At 31.9% G+C, this 19,655-nt stretch overlaps 4 protein-coding genes across 16 annotated transcripts; all 4 read left to right on the top strand.

Moving 5' to 3' along the window:
* Positions 1-223: 223 nt before the first annotated feature.
* On the top strand, positions 224-8,812 carry LOC107623045 (uncharacterized). 13 transcript variants are annotated; one of them, XM_088509010.1, is made up of 15 exons: positions 224-362; positions 760-991; positions 1,091-1,108; positions 1,218-1,266; positions 1,954-2,039; positions 5,794-6,061; positions 6,191-6,285; positions 6,399-6,520; positions 6,624-6,708; positions 6,796-6,928; positions 7,169-7,323; positions 7,431-7,557; positions 7,677-7,865; positions 7,986-8,358; positions 8,511-8,812. In XM_088509010.1, the coding sequence occupies exons 7-11, from the start codon at positions 6,191-6,193 to the stop codon at positions 7,259-7,261; spliced, it is 528 nt and encodes a 175-aa protein (XP_088365136.1). In that variant the 5' UTR covers positions 224-362; positions 760-991; positions 1,091-1,108; positions 1,218-1,266; positions 1,954-2,039; positions 5,794-6,061; the 3' UTR covers positions 7,262-7,323; positions 7,431-7,557; positions 7,677-7,865; positions 7,986-8,358; positions 8,511-8,812. The 13 variants fall into 13 exon arrangements, with proteins under 13 accessions (XP_088365136.1, XP_088365154.1, XP_088365141.1 ...); XM_088509028.1 differs by having other exon boundaries at positions 8,455-8,812; XM_088509015.1 differs by lacking the exon at positions 1,218-1,266.
* Positions 5,464-6,135, top strand: LOC148581148 (uncharacterized). Its single transcript, XM_088492316.1, has 3 exons — positions 5,464-5,613; positions 5,794-6,061; positions 6,113-6,135. Exons 1-3 carry the CDS (start codon positions 5,464-5,466, stop codon positions 6,133-6,135), a joined length of 441 nt encoding a protein of 146 aa, XP_088348442.1.
* A 2,375-nt stretch (positions 8,813-11,187) lies between the features above and the next one.
* Positions 11,188-13,746, top strand: LOC107620783 (uncharacterized). Its single transcript, XM_016322906.1, has 5 exons — positions 11,188-11,584; positions 11,660-11,848; positions 11,929-12,496; positions 12,595-12,875; positions 13,001-13,746. The coding sequence occupies exons 1-5, from the start codon at positions 11,188-11,190 to the stop codon at positions 13,744-13,746; spliced, it is 2,181 nt and encodes a 726-aa protein (XP_016178392.1).
* A 15-nt stretch (positions 13,747-13,761) lies between these two features.
* Positions 13,762-14,289, top strand: LOC148581147 (uncharacterized). The gene has a single exon (XM_088492315.1). The coding sequence runs from the start codon at positions 13,762-13,764 to the stop codon at positions 14,287-14,289; it is 528 nt and encodes a 175-aa protein (XP_088348441.1).
* Positions 14,290-19,655: the final 5,366 nt, after the last annotated feature.

The following is a 19,655-nucleotide window of genomic DNA, read 5'->3' as shown; positions in this document are numbered from 1 at the left end:
ATTAGTAAAAAATGCATTTTTATTTGTTAATAAAAAATTGAAAATTAATTTAATAACTAAAATTTATTGAGAATTAAAATATATATCTAATTAAAAAACTTTTGGCAACTAATTTAGATATTACTCATGATATAAATATGGTTCCGCTAAAACATGATATAATTTCTAAATTCTAATTTTAAATAATTAATTAAAAATTATTATCAAAGTAAAATAAAAATGAAAAGGGTAGGACTGGAAATATGAGAGAATAAACTATGGAGAAGAAGAATCTTCATTCTTGAGAGTTGAGAGGTAAAAGTTTAAAGCTTTAAGCATACTGCACCTGCTTCCTCCTTTAACACGCCGAATTCATCTTCCAGGTATATACAACTCTATATTTTTCTTTGTTGTTTGTTTCCCGAGAAAATCCAATTCTATATTTTCTAGGTAAAAGTTTTGAACCGAAGTTTTTGGGGTTTTTCTTTGCAATGGACTCGTCTCTCTTTCTCTTTCGGATTCGATGAGAATTTAATGATGCTAAGCTGTTTTAGATCACCTAATTTTTCGTCAATTAAGTTTTAGGGTTTGTTAGTTTGTGAATTTTTCTGCTTGATTGTGAAGTTTATCAAAATCGTGGGTTGTGAACTGTAGAACGTAATTGGAGTAGTTCGATTTGCCCAATTTGGATTCAATGTTTTTTCGCGTTGCTTAATGTTTACTGTGTAATGAAAATAAAAATTGCTTTCTGTTTATTGAGTACTAATTTTCCATTCTCAGTCTCAGGCACACAACACATCCAAACCCTAAACCCAACCCGCAAAATTCTAGGGTCTGTGTTTGCGGTTCCATAATGTCTCAGAACGGGAAGCTCATGCCGAATCTCGACCAGCACAGCACCAAGCTCCTTAACCTTACTGATCTTCAGCGCATCCACCCCTTCGTCGAGGAAATCCTCATCACCGCCGCATACGTCACCTTCTACGAGTTCAACATCGACCTATCCCAATGGGTTCGTTCCTTTATAATCTCCTTCCTTTCATCGATTCCATTCTCTGTCAATATCTCTCTAATGCTTTCTCTCTCTCCTTTCTGTGATTACCGTTTGCAGAGCCGCAAGGCGGTCGAGGTATCCCTCTTCGTTGTCAAAAAGTCTACTTTTTGTTCCTTTTCCTTCATCATATCGCAACAATTCATGAATTCCACGATCCGATTGCTTTTTGTTTGATTTTTTCAAGAACACGCAACCGCGATTTCAGTTTATTGTGATAAACCCTCGCAATACTGGTTAGTTAGTCCTTCTGCTTTTGTTTTTTTGTCGTCAACAAACTTTTTTTAATTACTTTATAGAAAGAATTGCGCCTTTCTTTTCCCTTTTTGAGGCAATCGGGCATGGTTTGGTGCGATGGTTGTTGGAAATTTAGTATTGCGATTATCATTTCTCATTTTCTCATTTTGGGTTCTTGTCGGTAACGTAATTAAGGTTTTTTTTTTTTTATATGCTTCCTGGTCCGAGGTAGAGCACGATTTTAGTTATTAGTTGTGATCTTGCCCCTAATATTGTAGGATTTGGGCTTAGGTATTGGCTATTGGAATTCCACCGTAGTTGTTATGTTGCACTCAATATTGTGAGTACAGTGAAATTAGTAGTTATGCAAGCTGTAAATATAAGCGTTGTAGACATTATTTTGTGGGTGAGGTATATACTTTGCTGCTACTGTACATGGTGGTTGAGAACTTCCAAATATCCCTATATTTAACCCTGGTCTGTTTGCATAAGCAGAAAATTTGGTGGAAAATCTTTTGGGGGATTTCGAGTATGAAGTTCAGGTTCCTTATCTATTGTATAGAAATGCTCCCAATTTTTATGTCAATTTGAGTTGTTAATGCAAATAGTATGCCCCCAATTTTTAAGTCAATTTGAGTTGTTAATGGTTTTTAAATTATCCACTCATGCCTATCCGGTAAATGTAGGTTTTCTCATTTTTGGATCCTCCCAATCTATGCAAAGCTGCGCCAGTGTTTGTACGTAGTGGAGCCCCCGATGAGCATAATCACGGGTACTTCATTTAGATTTCTTGCATGATTTTATAAGTAAGGATATCTTGTGTGTTAGAAATTTCTTTATGTATCCCTTACAACTATTATCCACATGGGAATTTTTAAAATTGGGTCTTATCTTCTGCCTGCTTATATTATGTCTTAGTTGATGTAAAAAGCCATTTCTCCGGTAATAAAGGGGTTAGTTTCTTTTGTTTCTTCCCCTACTATTCTAACTTTTAAGGCCTTAATTCCCCTGCTTATATTATTGTTGTTTGTCCTTTTATTTCTGAGCACTATGTTCGATATGGTTCAATTTCAACTGTTGGCTTCTTCATTTGCTTCAGATTGGAGCTATTTATCTCTTATATTTCTAATCATTGAATGATACCTTTTGATGCATTTAATTTTAAAAAATTATGATTGATGATGCTAAATTAGATTAATCTTTGAATTATTGATGCTCAATTTCTTTTTGGGTATTTAACTAAATAAATAATTAGCGTTGTTGTTCTGCCTTTTTTTTCCACAATTTGGTTTGCATTGGAACTCTTAACTTTTATTTTTTTAACTCTTAAATGATTAATTTTTATGCATTTATATTTAAAAAACTTCTGTAATAAAAAGTAGAAAATTCTATAAAAATCAATCCAATGCACTTTCTTTCTATTGAATCTGTAACCACCAAATATCTCTTCTTTGCCTTTTCATATTCTCCTTTTATATTAGTTACTTTTTTATTATTTCATTCATTATTATTATTACTAAATGCCATTTAACAAGTTCGGATCTTCTTTTGCCACAGTCATTGACTAATCCTTGGCATGTTTGTGCATTTACTAGATGCCATTTGTTTAGTGTTCTCTTTTTAGGGATAAAAAAAAAATAAAAAATAAGCATTATCTTATGGCATATATAAATTTTTACTCCAATATAACTTTATTAAGATATTATTATAGTTTTTTTGCACTTTATCCACTTCGATGTGTTTATAAATAGATTCAGTTTCCCTTGGTTTAATCACAGCTGTCTAAGTTCTTTTTACTTCCTTGGTGTTGTTAATTTAAAACGTTTGTTAGTGTTTTAGCAATTGTTAGTTTACCAATTCTCTGTCGCTTAACTTAGACGAGAACATACATACCAAAAATGAAAACATATTATTCTTTCAAATAAAAAAATTGCTACCTTGAATTTCAGTTGCCTAATAATTTTTTTAATAAGCAATGACGTGATCTTTTATTATTTCATTCACTATTATCATTATAAACTTTTTTTTGTTTGGTTTGTTTTCTTGTATGTTAATTAGTAGGTGAAAAAAGTTTTTGATTATTTTTACCTCAATATTAATTGCTGGAGGTTGAGGTGAGTTTCATTATTTTTCAGTTTTTTATTTTTTTCAAAATTTGATTCTGTTTAGGTGGGAGCAAATTTTTAATTTTTGACTTTTGCATATCTCTGAATTTTATTTTATTATTTGATAAACAAAATCTTGTGAGAGTTTGCTTTGATTGATTTTTTGGTATCATGGTGTTATTTATTTTATTTTTATTTATGATGCTAAATTAGCTTTTCATCTTTGAATTATTGATGCCCTATTTCTTTTTGGGTCTTTAACTAAATAAATAATTAGTGTTGCTGCTTTGCTTTTTTTTTTTTTCACCATTTGCTTCTCACTGGAACTCTTAACTCTTTTGTTTTAACTCTTAAAATGATATATTTTTAGACATTTAATTTTAAAAAGCTTCTATGGTAAAAGATGGAAATTTCTATAAAATTCAGTCCAATGCACTTTCTCTCTATTAAATCTAACCATCAAGGATCTCATCTTTGCCTTTCCATCTACTCCTTTCATATCACTTACATATTTTGTTTTCCTCTTTTTTGAATTAAAATTTATGAGAAGCTTATCCTTATTTGTATTATTATACACCACTTGAATTGAACTTGCATGTTATTTAGATTTAGTTATTTATTTTTTGTAATTTGTGGTACAATTGATTTAGTTATTTAGATTTAGCTTATAGTTTTAGAATTATTGATGTCGTATCTATTCATGTGTATTTAACTAGATAAAAAATTAGCTTGTGTGTATTTTCATTAGAAATATAATATACTTTTTCACTGGAAATCTAAATATATTTGAAGCCTACTAAAATAATGATATCTAAACTAAAAGGTGTGCTCATTGCATGAGTTAACCATTCCTAGATCTAGGCATAGGCTTTCTTCTTATTCTGGTTCTTGCGTTTCCCTTAGTGTCACCTCATGTTTTTGTTAACTTCCACCTCCCTCTCTTTTTATTCTCTTTCTATTCTCTATCTTACTCATCTATATTGCTGCTAGCTTAGGATCTATAAAAAAGATTACTGATAGGGCGGCTGTTTACTACATATCTCTAGATTTATATCTATTGTTCTAAGTTTAGTATCTATGGAGAGGATTACTTATTGGGGGCCGTGAATATCTTTCGCTAGATGTCTAGATATGTGAGGTCACTAATTATCTTTTAAATTTCCATGTTACTTACTTCTTCCCCACCCCCAGAGTAAAGATTCTATGTATTTCAAAATTCAAATCTCTTAATTGATATATGTTTATGCATAAAGCCATAACCCATTTGTTGATTCATATTTTTTTCACATTTCTTTGGCCTATTGTATTACTTTTTTACAGAGTTTGCTTTATTAACTGAAATATATTTTTTCTTTCACCCTTTTAAATGTATATATTTTTTTCTTTTGAGCTCAATTTTTGAACTTTATTGATGTCCACTTTATTTTTGGTATTTCATTACATAGATAGATAATTATCTTGTGTGTATCTTCATTGGGAATATGATATATTTGCCATTGGAAATATAATTATATAGGAAGCCTAATCAAATAATGATATCTATACTAAAAGGTGTCATCATCTAAGTCTACCACTCCTAAATCTATGCATAGGTTTTCTTTTTATTTTTAGTTCTCCCTTTTCTCTAGGTGTTACCTCATGTTGTCTTTGTTATCTCTCTCTTCTCTCTCATCCTCTTCTCATCCCATTCTCTCTTCTCCTATTAACTTAAAATTTATATAGAAGATAACTTAGGGTTAATATAGCTTACCATTTATACACCTTTTTGGTGTATCAATTGTTGTTGACTTAGGTCCTATATATAGGATTATTTAGTGGGGCCTGCAAATATCTTTCGATTGATATCTAAGATCAATCAACACCAATATCTTTCAAATGTCTATCTTGCTTCTTTTTTTCCCTCCCAAAATAAGGGTTCTATGGATTTCGAAATTTAAATTACTCAATTGATTTGTGTTTATAAATAAAGGCAGAACCCATTGATCATGGCAGATTTTTCTCACATTCATGTTGCTGTTGTATGTGTTTCTTAGTTGTTGTTTGATTGACTGAAATCTGTTTTCTCTTTCATCCCTCTAATTGCATTTCAATATGACAACTGCCTTGGATATGGTTAATAAGATTAATCCTGAGAAAGAGGCATGGAACCTCAAAGTTAGGGTGATTAGGCTTTGGACTGTTCCTACTTTCACTGGTCAGCTTGTCCCAAACTCCATGGAAATGATTTTGGTTGATGAATCTGTGAGTTATAGTGGTCTAAATCTATTAAAATTTTTTGGTTGTTTGTTTTTTGTATTTAGATGTGTTTCTCCTTGGCTTTTTTATATCGAGGTTTGAAATTTTGTTTCATTTAAATTTGTTTTTCTCTGTATTCGATTTGTCATTTATCAGATTTTTAGTATAATTTATGTTGATTGGTAGGGGTGCAAGATACAAGCTATTGTTCGGAAGACTATGATTTACAAGTTCAAACAACTTCTCTCCGAGGGTCGAGTATATGTAATGAAGCTCTTCTCTGTTGTGCCAAACCAAGGATCTTATAGGGCCACTAAGCATCAGTTTAAGTTGATTTTCCAGTTCAGGACCACTGTTAGGGATGCTATCTGCGATTTTATTCCAAAATCTGCTCTTACAATCTCTCCATTCACTGAACTTTTGGAAACCAAAGAGGATTCCGATTTCTTAGTTGGTATGTTGTGCTATTTGCTCATACTTTTTTTTTTGTCTGGAATGATTGCAGTCTTGTTTCTTTGTGATTTGTAGAATGTTGCTTTGTTGCCATTATTTCCTAATAGTTTTTTTTTAATGTTTATTTGAGATGTGGTGGGTCTGTTGGTCTCTGTCGGAAGAGAAAGAATATGATAAAGATGGAAAGAAGATGAAGATGGCTGTGATGGAACTTGCTGAAAATGAGTTAGCGTTCTTTAATTTCTACCCCTTACTCTTATTGGGATTCTTTTTTGTTTTCGGTGTGTTTGTATAGTCAAGTTTCTAATAGTGTAGTTGATTTTGTTGGTCGTTTTCAGTCACAGGATTCGGTGTGCCTTATTTGGTGAATATGTTGACGAACTTAATCGATTTCTGTCTTCTGGGTATGCTGAACAGCCAGTTGTGGTTTTACAGCTTGCCAAAGTTAAGGTTTTTAGAGGTTTGTATCATGTAAATTTCATTTCAGGTGTGTCAGTTATCCAAGTTCACTTGGTTTTACCACTATATTCCTGTAACCAATGTATATATATATATATTTTTAGGTAGAGTTGGACTTCAGAATGTTATGTTTGCATCGAAGCTAGGATTTAATCTTGACATCCCAGAGGTGGTAGCTTTTCGGAAAAGGTATTTTTGTACATGTAGTTTCTGTTGTGTTTTTTTTTGTTACTGTCATTGTTTATTTATTTAAGTTGGTGCTGTATTTGTTAACAGTTCTATTCCTCATGGAGTTAGTGCATCCCAACCCATTGGCATTGTTGGATCTGGAAAAAATATCGGAATAGAAGAAGATTTTATGAAGCTCACACCTATGTGTACTGTGAAGTCGCTTGATGATAACAACCGGGTTGGAACCAGTTTAATTTTTTTTATCATGTTTACTCTTGATAATTTGTGTTAAATTTTCTTTTTCTATTCCTTAATAAATACTGCTTTGTTTTGGAACGATATTAATGCTTTTGTCCTCCTTTGTACTTGAAAATACTATGCTGTTAGTATTTATTTTAGTTTTTCAGTTTTAGTTTGTATTACAACTATCTTTGGTTATAACGTCTTAACATTTATAGACCTGGTCTTATATTTTTAGGCTGGAACCTTTGTTGTACTAGTGAAGATAGCTGAAATAGTTGAGGATGGTCCTTGGTGGTACTTTGCTTGTGTGTGTGGCAGAGGTGTTTAGGCAGAATCTGGGATTTATTTTTGTCAATTTTGCAACATCCATTTTACAAATGTGACTCCTAGGTATAAATATTTTACAATGCTTCCTTTGTGCTTTGTTAAATAGTGAATTATTTCTGCGTAGTTGTTAACCTTAGGCCAGTATTTATGTGCATCTTAAAAAAATCCAGGTTTAAAGTGAAGGTGTTAGTTGAGGATTCCACTGGTATTTTTATTTTTGTCCTCTTTGATCGTGAGGCAAGTTACCTACTGAATAAGACTTGTGCCCAGCTGTTTGAACATCTTAAGGATGTTGATGTAAGTCACTCGAATGCTATATTCTTTTTATTCGCTGATTTTATTGTTAAAGAGTTTTCTTATCCTCCGGTTTCTACCGATTTATTTTTTCTGTCGTGTCTGTTTTATATTGTTCGTAGGTTGTGTTTGGCACACAGTCTCCTCCTATGTTCCAAGAAATTGTTGGAAAAACTATGCTGTTCAAGGTTCTTAGTAGGCCTGTTGGGATGGAGAAATTCAAAGGGACTTATCCAGTGAGGCGTGTTTGTGATGATGCTGCAATACTTGGAATGTTTGAGCTCTCTAGTTCAGATTTGATTTCTGAAAAGGTATAAAATGGAATTCGCACCTATTGGTTCTTTTAAATAAATTCTTTCCTTAATTTTTCATTTTTTGGTTGTTCCACCTTTATTCATGTCTTATATCGGATGTGCTTTGTATTATCCAAGGCTGGGTTTGTACCAAAAGGAGATGGATCATTTGGGGAACCCTCTAAGGTTACCAAATCACTGAATTTGGGATTGACTCCTTCCAGCTGCTCCGAGCTCTTTGCTGGTTCGCCTCAATGTACCCAACCAGAATCAAGTGTTGTTGATTTGGGAGCTGATGAAGATGCTAAGATTCCATGATTGCAGTTTCTTCTATTATTTTTTCTGTATTACTTTTCACTTTTTTTGAGTTGTGTTTAAATTGAACCTAATATGTTGTGTCATTTAATAGTGTCCTCTCTTCAAGAGAAAGTCTGCTGATGCTGTGGTGGATAAGTTTAATGAAGTGGATAGTTCTGAAAAGTCATGTGATGAAGTTGATGAAAGTGAAGAGGTGAGTAGTGTTGCCAAATTTTTTTTTTTTGACAGGGCGCTTAATTTTATGATCAAGTTCCTTTGACTAGAACTCATTAATTATCCCTCTAATTAGGTTTATATTTTCATGCAATTGTTTACACTTGGAGTATGTGGATGGCGTTAATATAGGTTGTGTTGATGCTGAGAAAGATGTGAAGCCTTCGTTGAAGAAGTTGAGAAGATCCTTGAGGCTGCAATTTGATGAAGCTGATGAGTCTCGTGGCTCGGGGAATGATGGCTCCTCTGGACATGGGGTTAATTGAGATGGCTGCCCATGGCAGTTAACTAGAGCTACTGATTAGGACTAATCTAGGGCATTAGGTATTTTGGTTGTGTCCATGTAATAACATTTGATGCATTTGATTGTAGTGTATGAGAATATTTGTGTGTTTTCATGTTTTGTATAAGTTGTTTGGATTGTTTTTTGGGCATCTTTCTCATGTAATAGATTAAGTGCTAGGGTGTAGACACAATATCATTAGCCATTAGGCAAATTAGCTATTTAGCCCTTTATATTTGTACTTATTTCTTTGAAATTCAATAAAATGCAGTAGCTCTTTAATGATATAAAAATCTCTTCTTCGACAATTTAGTTTATTTCTAAACTTATGTGGTTTTGCCAAGTGAATGCTTTATGGTATTTAGATGACTGAATATTCATGTGTTGTTGAATTGATTTGTACTTTCTTGATATATCTATATTGAACAGGTTGGAAGTGATCTTTTGGCCATTTCTTTTGTTTGGTGGATTTCTTAGGTGCATTTTGCCTAGAATGGCTAATGTAGCTTATGCATTAAAAAAGGTTCATTCTTTTTTATCCATCACAAGTTGGAAGTGATCTTTTGGTCATTTCTTTTGTTTGATGGATTTTATGGATGCATTTTGCATAGGTATTAAAAAAGTACATTCTTTTTCATCCATCACATGTCATGTTCCTAAAGTAGATTTTTTTTTAATTAAAATTGGTAGACTATAATTGCTATTAGGCAAAGAGGTCTACTTGCTAAAATGCCCTATTCAACTAGGGTAGTGTATTTCTCTTTCATATAAAACCAAAGGTTGTTCTTTTTTTATTTGGTTTGGACATTCCATTTACTTATTGTTCCTTGTGTTATTCTTTACCAAACAATACTATGAGTGAATCATCTAAAGATGCTAGAAAGAGAAGAAAATTGGCAATGAAGAGGAAAAAAGATGAGACACTTGGAATAAGAAATGGTTAGTTTGATTCTTTTTTCAATTACTGTTTCTTTAACAAATGATGTATTACGTGTCTAGGGTATCTCACATATTTTTTTATTTTTCTTTCTATATTTTTCTTATATAGCTCAACCGGCCTTTTTATCTCAGAGTATTCTATCTTGTGTTGGATCAATATATACTAATAAAGGTATATACATATGTGTAAGCAAGTATTTTCAGTATGTTGTTATAAATAGTTGTTTATAATAAATGAGTATTGATATTATTATATTCTTTAAGCTATTTTTTTTATGACTACATAAATGTTCTTTGTTAGATGAAGGTGTTATGCATGATATCCTCCATGATGTATTCACAAGCTTTGTTGATATTAATGACCATGTATTATTTGCATCAAGTGAGACGAAAGGTTTGTATTTGGTCTTAGTAATTAATGCCAATACTTTTTCTTTCTTCTCTCTGTTAATCGGTAGATTTTTTTTCTTTCAACATATAATAGAACATTGATGTTCATTATTTTATAAATAGGATACTTGGACCATGGTGATTGTAATTACACTTGCACATGGTGTGGTGCGGGCTTTTGGTATGATGAACGTGTTATCAGAGAATTTAAAGTTAGTCAACCAGTATTTTCAATGTGTTGCCTTAAAGGAAAAGTGCAATTGCCATTGTTGAAGGAGCCACCTGAATTGTTGGTTTCGCTTTTGAGTGGAAATGATCCAAGGAGTAAACATTTTTTTAAGAACATTCGGGCATATAATAATTTGTTTTGTTTTACTTCTATTGGTGGAAGGGTTGACACGTCTCTTAGTAATGGATCAGGTCCACCGCAATTTATTCTCTGTGGCCAGAATTACCATAGAATTGGTAGTTTACTCCCCGTGCCTGGGCAGCAACCGAAATTTGCTCAGTTGTATATTTTTGACACTGAGAATGAGCTGGCAAATAGAGAGGGAATTTTTTGGTATGGTATTAGTATGGTTGATGAAATCCTAATTGTTGTATTTTCATATTTGTTTTCCATTAGTTTTTATATGTTTCTACTTGACAGTTGTTTTTATATGTAGCTTTAGCAGTCGTATGGGTTTTTTGGATTCAACATTAATTGAAGATTTATTAAAGATGCTTGATGAGAATAATGTCGTTGCAAAATCTTTTCGAATGGCGAAAGAGTTCTATCAGCAACGTCATACTGAGGCTTTTTCCATTCGTTTGTTTAGACATCGAGCAGCAGACCCTCGGGTGTATAATGAGCCCACAGTTTCTGAAATTACTGGTCTTATTATTGGGGATTTCGATGGATCGGATACTGCACGTGATATTATTGTTCAGTGGAGGAACGGAGACTTAAAACGCATTCATGAGACACATATGTTGTACTGGCCGTTGCAATATCCTTTGCTATTCTCGTATGGTGAAGATGGATACTAGGAAGATATACCATACCGTTGTGTTAGAAGTAGAGAAAATATACCAAAAAGACAAAGAGTTTCTCTACGGGAATTTATTTGTTTTCGAATCCAAGAACGAGAAAATGAGTTTGGGACGATACTCAAGTCTAGAAGGTTATTTCAACAATTTAATGTTGATTCGTTTAGTATGGTTGAATCACAGCGTCTTATGTATATTAGATTTGACCAGAAGAATATAAGATCTCATATATTGCAAGGGGTTGAAGAAGCCATGGAACGAGGAGATGTTGATGCGTGTTCCATTGGAACCAGGATTGTGTTACCGTCTTCTTTTACTGGGGGCAGAAGATATATGTTTAATAATTGTCAAGATGCTATGCCTATTTGCAAACAATATGGTTATCCTGATTTATTTATTACTATAACTTGCAACCCGAGTTGGCTGGAGTTTCAAAGATACACTGAACGCTCTCATATTGCTATATCTGATCGGCCTGATCTTGCATGTAGGTTGTTTGAGTTGAAAATTCAATCTTTGATGACTGATTTGAAGGATGGAGTCTTCTTTGGACCTGTGAATGCCGGTAAGTTTTAAGTGGTTATTTCTGCTTATTTAATAATGAGTTATATATGCAAAATTGAATTTTTCTTTTGTTTAGGGATGTATACAATTGAATTTCAAAAAAGGGGTTTGCCACATGCACATATTTTGGTTTGGCTTCAAAATGTGAGTAGGTTACAAACAACTGAAATCATGGATGAGGTTATATCAGCTGAGTTACCAGATCCAGTTAGATTTCCAAAGTTGTATAGTGTTGTTACCAAATATATGATTCATGGTCCTTGTGGTAATTAAGACCTTCTTTTCCTTGCATGAGAAATGGTGACTGTTCTAAATTCTATCCCAAGAAATTTGTTGATGCAACAGGTTTTGATAAAGATGGTTATCCAATATATAGAAGGCGAAATATGGGGATTACTTATAAAATAAATGGTATGGATGTGGATAATCGATTTGTTGTTCCTTATAATCCTATGCTCCTTATGAAATATCGAGCTCATATCAATTTTGAGTTTTATAACAAGTCAAATGTCATCAAGTATTTGTTTAAATACATAAATAAGGGGCCAGACCGCATCACTGCGTCAATTAGAAATGTACAAACTCAGGAAAATGGTGGTCAAGATGTTGATGAGATTAAGCAATTCTATGATTGTCGCTATCTAGTGCCTTGTGAATCTGCTGGGAGACTATTTGCATTTGATATTCATCATAAGTGGCCATCTATTCAGCGGTTGATATTCCATTTGCCTGGAAATCAGAATCTATTATTCGCTGACCATGATAAGATTCCTGAAATTGTTGAGAAGAACAAGTATAAGGATACAATGTTTACTGCGTGGATGCAAGCTAATCTTAAGTTTTCGCATGGTAATAAGTTATTATATTCTAAATTTCCAAATCATTTTGTTTACTTGCGTGATTCTCAAGAATGGTTCCAAGGTAGAGAGGGTTCTCAATTGGAAGGCTAACTTTTATCCATGTTGGTTCGGGTGAGATATTTTATCTGCGTTTGCTACTCAATGTTCAAAGGGGTTGTAAAAGTTTTGAAAGCATTCGCACTGTTGATGGTGTTGTATATGATTCTTTCAAGGCTGCGTGCAATGCTCTTGGTTTATTGAGTGATGATCAGGAGTTCATTAATGCTATTAAAGAAACTGCAGAAGTCTCATCTAGTTTTCAGTTGCGTCAGTTGTTTGTTACACTGTTAGCATCTAATTCAATGAACAAACCAGAGTTGGTAGGGAGAGACACTTGGAGATTGTTAGCTGATGACATTTTATATTATAGAAGACGAGAGTTACAATTGCAAGGTATTTTTTCAAAGTCTTGTTCTATTTATTATTATTCAGTAAGTTTATTTGTAGATGGTTATATCACGATAAGTTTACCTTTTATTTGTAATTCATGTGGCTTTTTTTTCTCATTTACTTCATAGAGCTCGTGATGACAGAAGAGGAACTTGAAGTTCTTTGTTTGATTCAAGTTGAAAAATTATTGCAAATGAATGGCAGAAGCTTGAAAGATTATTCCCAAATGCCTTTTCCTAATCAGGATTTGGTTTCCCATTTTTCAAATTCTATGATTATGAATGAGATGAATTATGATGTAGATCAACTTCGGGAAGAACATGATGTAAATTTGGACAAATTGATAGATGAGCAAAAACTGATCTATGAGAGAATAATTGATACAGTTACCAATAAAAGACCTGGATTCTTTTTTGTGTATGGATTTGGTGGAACTGGAAAAATATTTCTGTGGAGATTGTTGTCTTTTCGTCTTCGATTAGAACAGAGAATTGTTTTAAATGTTGCTTCTAGTGGTATTGCATCTTTATTGCTCCCTAATGGGAGGACTGCACACTCATTGTTTTGCATCCCCATTGAGCTGAATGAGGAATCTGTTTGTAGTATTAAGAAAGATAGTCAGCGAGCGGAACTCATCCGTCGTGCTTCTCTAATAATATGGGATGAGGCACCCATGATGAACAAGTTGGCGTTTGAAGCGCTTGATAGAACTTTCCGTGACATAATGAGTTCAAAAGTTGCTTCGACTCGTGATATTCCGTTTGGTGGGAAAGTTATTGTTCTTGGTGGTGATTTTAGACAAGTGTTGCCAGTTATTCCGAAAGCAACTCGTGCTGAAATAGTTATGGCTTCAATTAATTCGTCAATTCTTTGAAAGCATTGTAAGGTAATGTGGTTGACAAAAAATCTTAGGTTGGCAAAGAACTCTGTTTTGTCAAATTTGGATGAAATAAAGGAATTCTCAGACTGGATTTTAAAGATTGGTGAAGGTTCTTGTGGGAATCAAAAGGAGGATAAAATAATTGTTGATATTCCAAGTGATTTACTTATTCCTCCAACTGACAATCCTATTCAGGATATTGTTTCAGCGATATATTCAAATATTCATGATAACTATGGTAATGTTTCTTATTTTCAAGAACGTGCTATACTTGCTCCTACTATTGATATTGTGCAACAGATAAATGACTATGTTGTTGACAGTTTTCCTGGTCCTGAGAAGGTTTATTTGAGTTCTGACTCTATTTGTCGTAGTGATTGTCAAGGTGCAATTGACATTAATTGGTTGACAACTGAGTTTTTGAACCAGATTACATGTTCTGGGATACCAAAACATGCTCTTAAATTGAAGAAAGGTGTTCCCATTATTTTGTTACGAAACATAGATCAAGCAAATAGATTGTGTAATGGAACTTGACTCATTGTTCAAGATCTTGGAGAGAACATTATTGGGGCTGAAATTGTGTCCGGAAGTAACATTGGTGACAAAGTTTTTATTCCTCGGATGAATTTAATACCCAGTGATCCTGGAATCCCGTTTAAATTCAGTGTAGATAGTTTCCAGTTAGTCTTTGTTTTGCAATGACTATTAATAAGAGTCAAGGGAAACTATTAGCTCTGGTCGGTATATATCTTCGAAGAGCAGTTTTTTCTCATGGTTAGTTGTATGTTGCAATATCCAGAGTGACAACAAGGTCAGGATTGAAGATATTATTATCTAATGAAGATTATGAAATGTGTAACCTCACATCAAATGTTGTTTACAAAGAAGTTTTTCAAAAAATATAATTTGGTAAGTAGTTTCTTCTCTATGCTATATGAATTATTTGTTGAAAAAGTTGAGGTTTGTTTGAGAAGTATTCCTTTTCTGTTTATTTTTGGGGTCTATATTTTATTTTTTGTTCAAAATTTTGTTAAATTCATAGAGGAGCAAAAGATGTAGGAAAATTATACAATTTTTCTATATAAAAAAAATGATTTATGTTAAGCTTAAAACTTATTTGCTAAAAACTCTTTAATTGTTATATACGTTTTTTAAAGAGGCTTTTATTGTTAGGTTTTTTTTTGTGTCGAATAATATCTATTAGCTATTCTTTTAAAATGTTCATCATATATTTCTATAATATCATTTTTTTAATGAGTTGATGATTTTTTTATTCATTAGTAAATAATTTATTTTTTTGTAAGAGTTAGTTGTAAATTTTTTATTAATATATTTAAAATTTAAGTTTTATTCAAAAACATTTTCTTATAGTTTTATGTTATAGATTTATGATCTAAGTTACTTAGATATTTTTTTGTTTAAATTGTATCGTATCTATTTGTTTTTTGTATATAAAAAAAATTAACTCTTAAAGAATGGTGCACACATACTAAAATTTAAGTTATTTAAATTTTTAGATGCGTTTAGATTATTAGATGTAACAAATACTATTAAGAAAAATTATTTCGTACAAACTGGTGCACATCTACTTTTAAAAAAATTAACTCTTAAAATTTTTAGTAAATAAATATATTTATTGTTTAAAAATTATATTATATTAATAAAAGATGAAGTTATTTGTTAAAAAATTTTAATTCATTTTATAAATATTTTAAATACTGAAATTTAATTTAAACCTAAAATTTTATTAATTCGTTTTATCATTAAATTGTATTTTATTTCCAATTGAAATTTAAGTTATCTTTAATTTTTCAAATTTGTGGCTACGAAGCTGCGTATATCTTGAAAATGGAAATGGTATTGGAATTTTTGGAATAACTCCACTAACTTTGGTTAGAACAAGGTCATGGTTACACTGCGTGTTTGCTTCCTTGTTTTGACATTAAGAGCTTCTTCTTAACGTATAAGCAATGTTACACTTGATTGTGACTTTTTATGGATTGGTTTTAATTAATTAATTGTATAAATTGATTGCTCAAAAATCGAAATTAAAGTGAAAGCCAAATGATCCAAATTAGCCTATTGGATATGGTTCATATACCCTTCACCAATTCCTATCAATAATAAATATAATTTTAATTAAATAGACAAAGATTGATGTGATAGAAAAATCTCTCTTCCAAAATAAAATCATTATGTGAAATCCTCATCCATTCTCCATATCCTTTCAATTTGCCTCATCCCTATAAACTCCTTTTCCACAACTATCCTGTTTTACTTTTTCTTATTCCATACCCTATAAACCCCTTCTCACTCCTGTTCCTATTTCAATTTTAGGAGTCTTTTCCACAGGGCATGATGGCATTCGCGTTCTTCTCCTTCTCAGGCTCTCTGTTTCATGTCACTCAACATCTCTTCCATAGACCTGGAAAAGCTACCCACTATATGATGGGAGTACAAGTTGCTATTAGGTGTTGCTCAACACGTTTTCCCTGCTGCAACGTTTCTTGGGTTCCCATGATGGTGGCGATGAAGAGCTTCTCTTTCCCATATGATGGTGACATGGTGAAGATCTTCTGTCAGAACATGCATAGGATTTTCCATTGATTTGACAAACGTTTCCTGTTAGCAATCATAGGGCACAATAGGATTCAATACACAAGTACTTTTATTAGATTTGTAGTTGTCTATCAAATTGGTAATTATAAATGCTTCTACTTCTTTACTGTGATTTTGTATCTAACTGAGTCATTTTTCTTTATGTGGAAGTGACTGATGGATTCAAATAGCTATTCCTTAGGGTTGCTGTTGATCATGATGATTCTAATATCTACTGGTTGTACTTTAGTTGAAATTTTTTTGGAGTAGGTGTATTAGGGTTTTCATTTCATTGATTTTGAATGTTACTGGAATTTGTTATTTCTGATTTTTCAAATTGCTTTATTGGTCCTAGAAAAAGAGTTTCCTTTTGTATGCTCTTTCTTCTCTGAATTATTATTCAACATTGGGTATATCCTTTCATTTCTTGTGCTGGTTCTGGCGATGGATGCAACAAATGAGATTTGTATGGTGTCAACTGATTCACAACAATGCCTTCGTAACATCACTCCTTGGAAGGAGTATTGGAAAATAACTGTTAGGGTGATCAGGATGTGGAGTTCATGTGATCCCAGGGAGGAGACTGACGAACCTGCTTTTCTTCATATTGTGGTCATGGATAAATCAGTGAGTTGTTATATATGCTTTGAGACATTTTTTAATCCGAGAGTTATTATATATGTTTTCAGAATTTTGTTTAATTTTTCAAGTTTACTCTGCTGCAGATTCAGTCTATTTAATTTTGTTTTGTTTTGAGTTGAATTAGATATTTCAATAGAATGTTTTTCATCATTAGAAGAAGCTATGTGAAATGTAGAAAATTATAATTCACAGTTTTATGATTCCAATTTTTTTGTTGTTATTGGTATGAGGTCTTTCTTAATTGTTTGGTATGCATAATCTTATCTGTGTAAATTAATGCATGAAAACTGCTTGATAGAATGTCTATGTGAATAATTTGAAAGCTAAATTTAATGTTGTACATCTGTCGCATTAGTACACAGTTCCATCCTTGGCAATTTTTCTGTGACTTTCTTCATTTTTCATTCTTTCAAACATGTTATTTAATACAAAGACATGGATATGTTGATCACTTGCTTTGTTTAACTTCTGTTGGTCTTTGGAATCTGTTGATAATTGAAAATTTTCTATTTACTACTTTATTTTTTTTATTCTACAAGGGCATGGATTCAAGAGAACTAGACAATCAATCATGGTAGTTTAGTTTTAATTTGTTCTTTAGATAGGACAATGCTTATTTAATGTGTTCTTACTTGAGTTGAATTTTCGTTTAACTTGTGTGTCACTCTAAAATATGCCAATGCTTGAGATGTTGTTCATTTGAAGGAAAACAGTTTTCAGAATTAGTAGAATCAGAACTTCAATAGAAATGCTGAGTTTTGCAAACTTTGCTTTATGAATCGAATGACAGAGTACAAGCTTGATTGTGCGAATTTCGCTCATGATTCATGATCTAGATTGGTTCAAGTATGTGGTTAAAACGGTTAGAAAGAAAGTTTAGTAATATAAAGCTGAGCAAATGGGTCATGTATGATTCTAATCCTTACAATTTCATCAATCAAAAGGAAGCCATTGATGGAATATATAGTCAGTCAAAAAGTAATAGTTATATGAAGCAAACAAATCAGTCTTTTTTCTATCTAGCTAGTTATTTTGTTGCTTGAGCTTTTTCTAAGACCTCAAGGGTATTTTTAATTGTGGGGTAAAAATGAAGTCAAAATTTTCATAGATAAACTTAATGCATAAAATATACACTTTGGTCAAAAAATTTTTCTATACTATAGAGTGATACTTCTAAATAAATATCTTCATAAAACTTTGGTTGAAATTGTTAGAGCTTATTGAATACAAGTTGGATTGTATACTATGGAATCCTTGTGCTTCAACACTAACTAACTAACAACCATAGAGGATGAACTAAACTGCCTATGAAACGTCTAAAAAAAGTGTTACAAAAATTTTAGAAACTAATTCAAGGAATTCTACTTTGATTACAAATGTAAAAGCAAGATTAGAGCAAAATCTATCTGCATCTAAACCTACAAATCTCAATCAATAGTTAGGACTATTGGTCTCCACAAACCATGCTACAAAACTTGAAGGATTTTCATTTCCTTGACAATTAATAGTACTCAATCCGATTAAATAAAATAACTTCTAGATATATTTTTTACTTTTTAATTAAAAACAGTTTTATGTTTTTCAAATAATCATTATTTTTTTTTTTGAAATTCCTTTTTCATAGCTTTGCTAAGTTTACAATTGAATTGATAATTCTTTTCTTTTTAAATCTTAAACAATAAATTTATTCAAAAAATATTTAATTTAACTACTCATCTATTTTTATATGTGTAATTTTCTCCCTAAAATCCTTTTCACATTTTTTTGTCCACTTATGATTTTTATTAGTCACATAAAATTTATCTGAAATTATAAATATTCAATCCATTTTATGTTATATTATTTGTTTTTGTTGATGCATCATATACAATTTTGAATATTTATTTTATAAAATCTATAATTTAGAAAAACATGGAATTATACGGTACAGAATAAGAAGATCTCCCACTCATGTTATATTTTTATCATTGATGAATTCTGCATATAACAACAATAAATTCTATTTCCTTTTCTCCCTTGACCCCATCTTCCATCTTCCGGCTTTTTTTTACAGTTTTCTAGGCTCCTACACTTGGCTGTTTGCACCTCTTCCATTCCTTCCAATGGTAATGATTTCTTCCCAAACTTCATTATCCTGTATTTGTTTATCTTCAGAGTTTTTGGTTCCTGATTCTCCAAGTAATCCAGATAATAGTAAATCATAGATTAATCTACCATCTTTTTTCGCATCTAACCACAATTTGGTGGCACCATGCCTGAAAAACATCTATAATTTTATCAGATTTTACCCAGTAAATTTCTCCTATACTTCAATACTAATACTAATTAGTCTCATTATTTGCTTAATTTCTGATTCTCCCTCAATTTTATACTTGGTATTCTACGTATTTTTATTTAGTTTCTTATCTCACATGCTGTGGTAGTTCTCATTTACTGATTTTTGGAAATGACATACTCATTTAGTGCAATGACATGCTTTATAGTTTCTCAAGTAAAAGTTTACCCATAATAAAATCTGAATTTTTTGTATAATTTGTTCTGAGTTTTGGTATATTATTTCTACCTTTTATGTTCGGTTCAAAGATGCAGAACTTTGATTTCATTATTTGTTCTCAGCTTTCCTGTGTTGTTTGTGGATTTTATTCTAGGATTAAAATGCT

The sequence above is a fragment of the Arachis ipaensis genome, chromosome B10, assembly GCF_059453495.1.
Source record: "Arachis ipaensis isolate K30076 ecotype BB chromosome B10, ASM5945349v1, whole genome shotgun sequence".
Lineage (NCBI taxonomy): Eukaryota > Viridiplantae > Streptophyta > Magnoliopsida > Fabales > Fabaceae > Arachis > Arachis ipaensis.
Note: the sequence above shows the minus strand (reverse complement) of the source record. Positions and strands in the feature narration are given on the sequence as shown.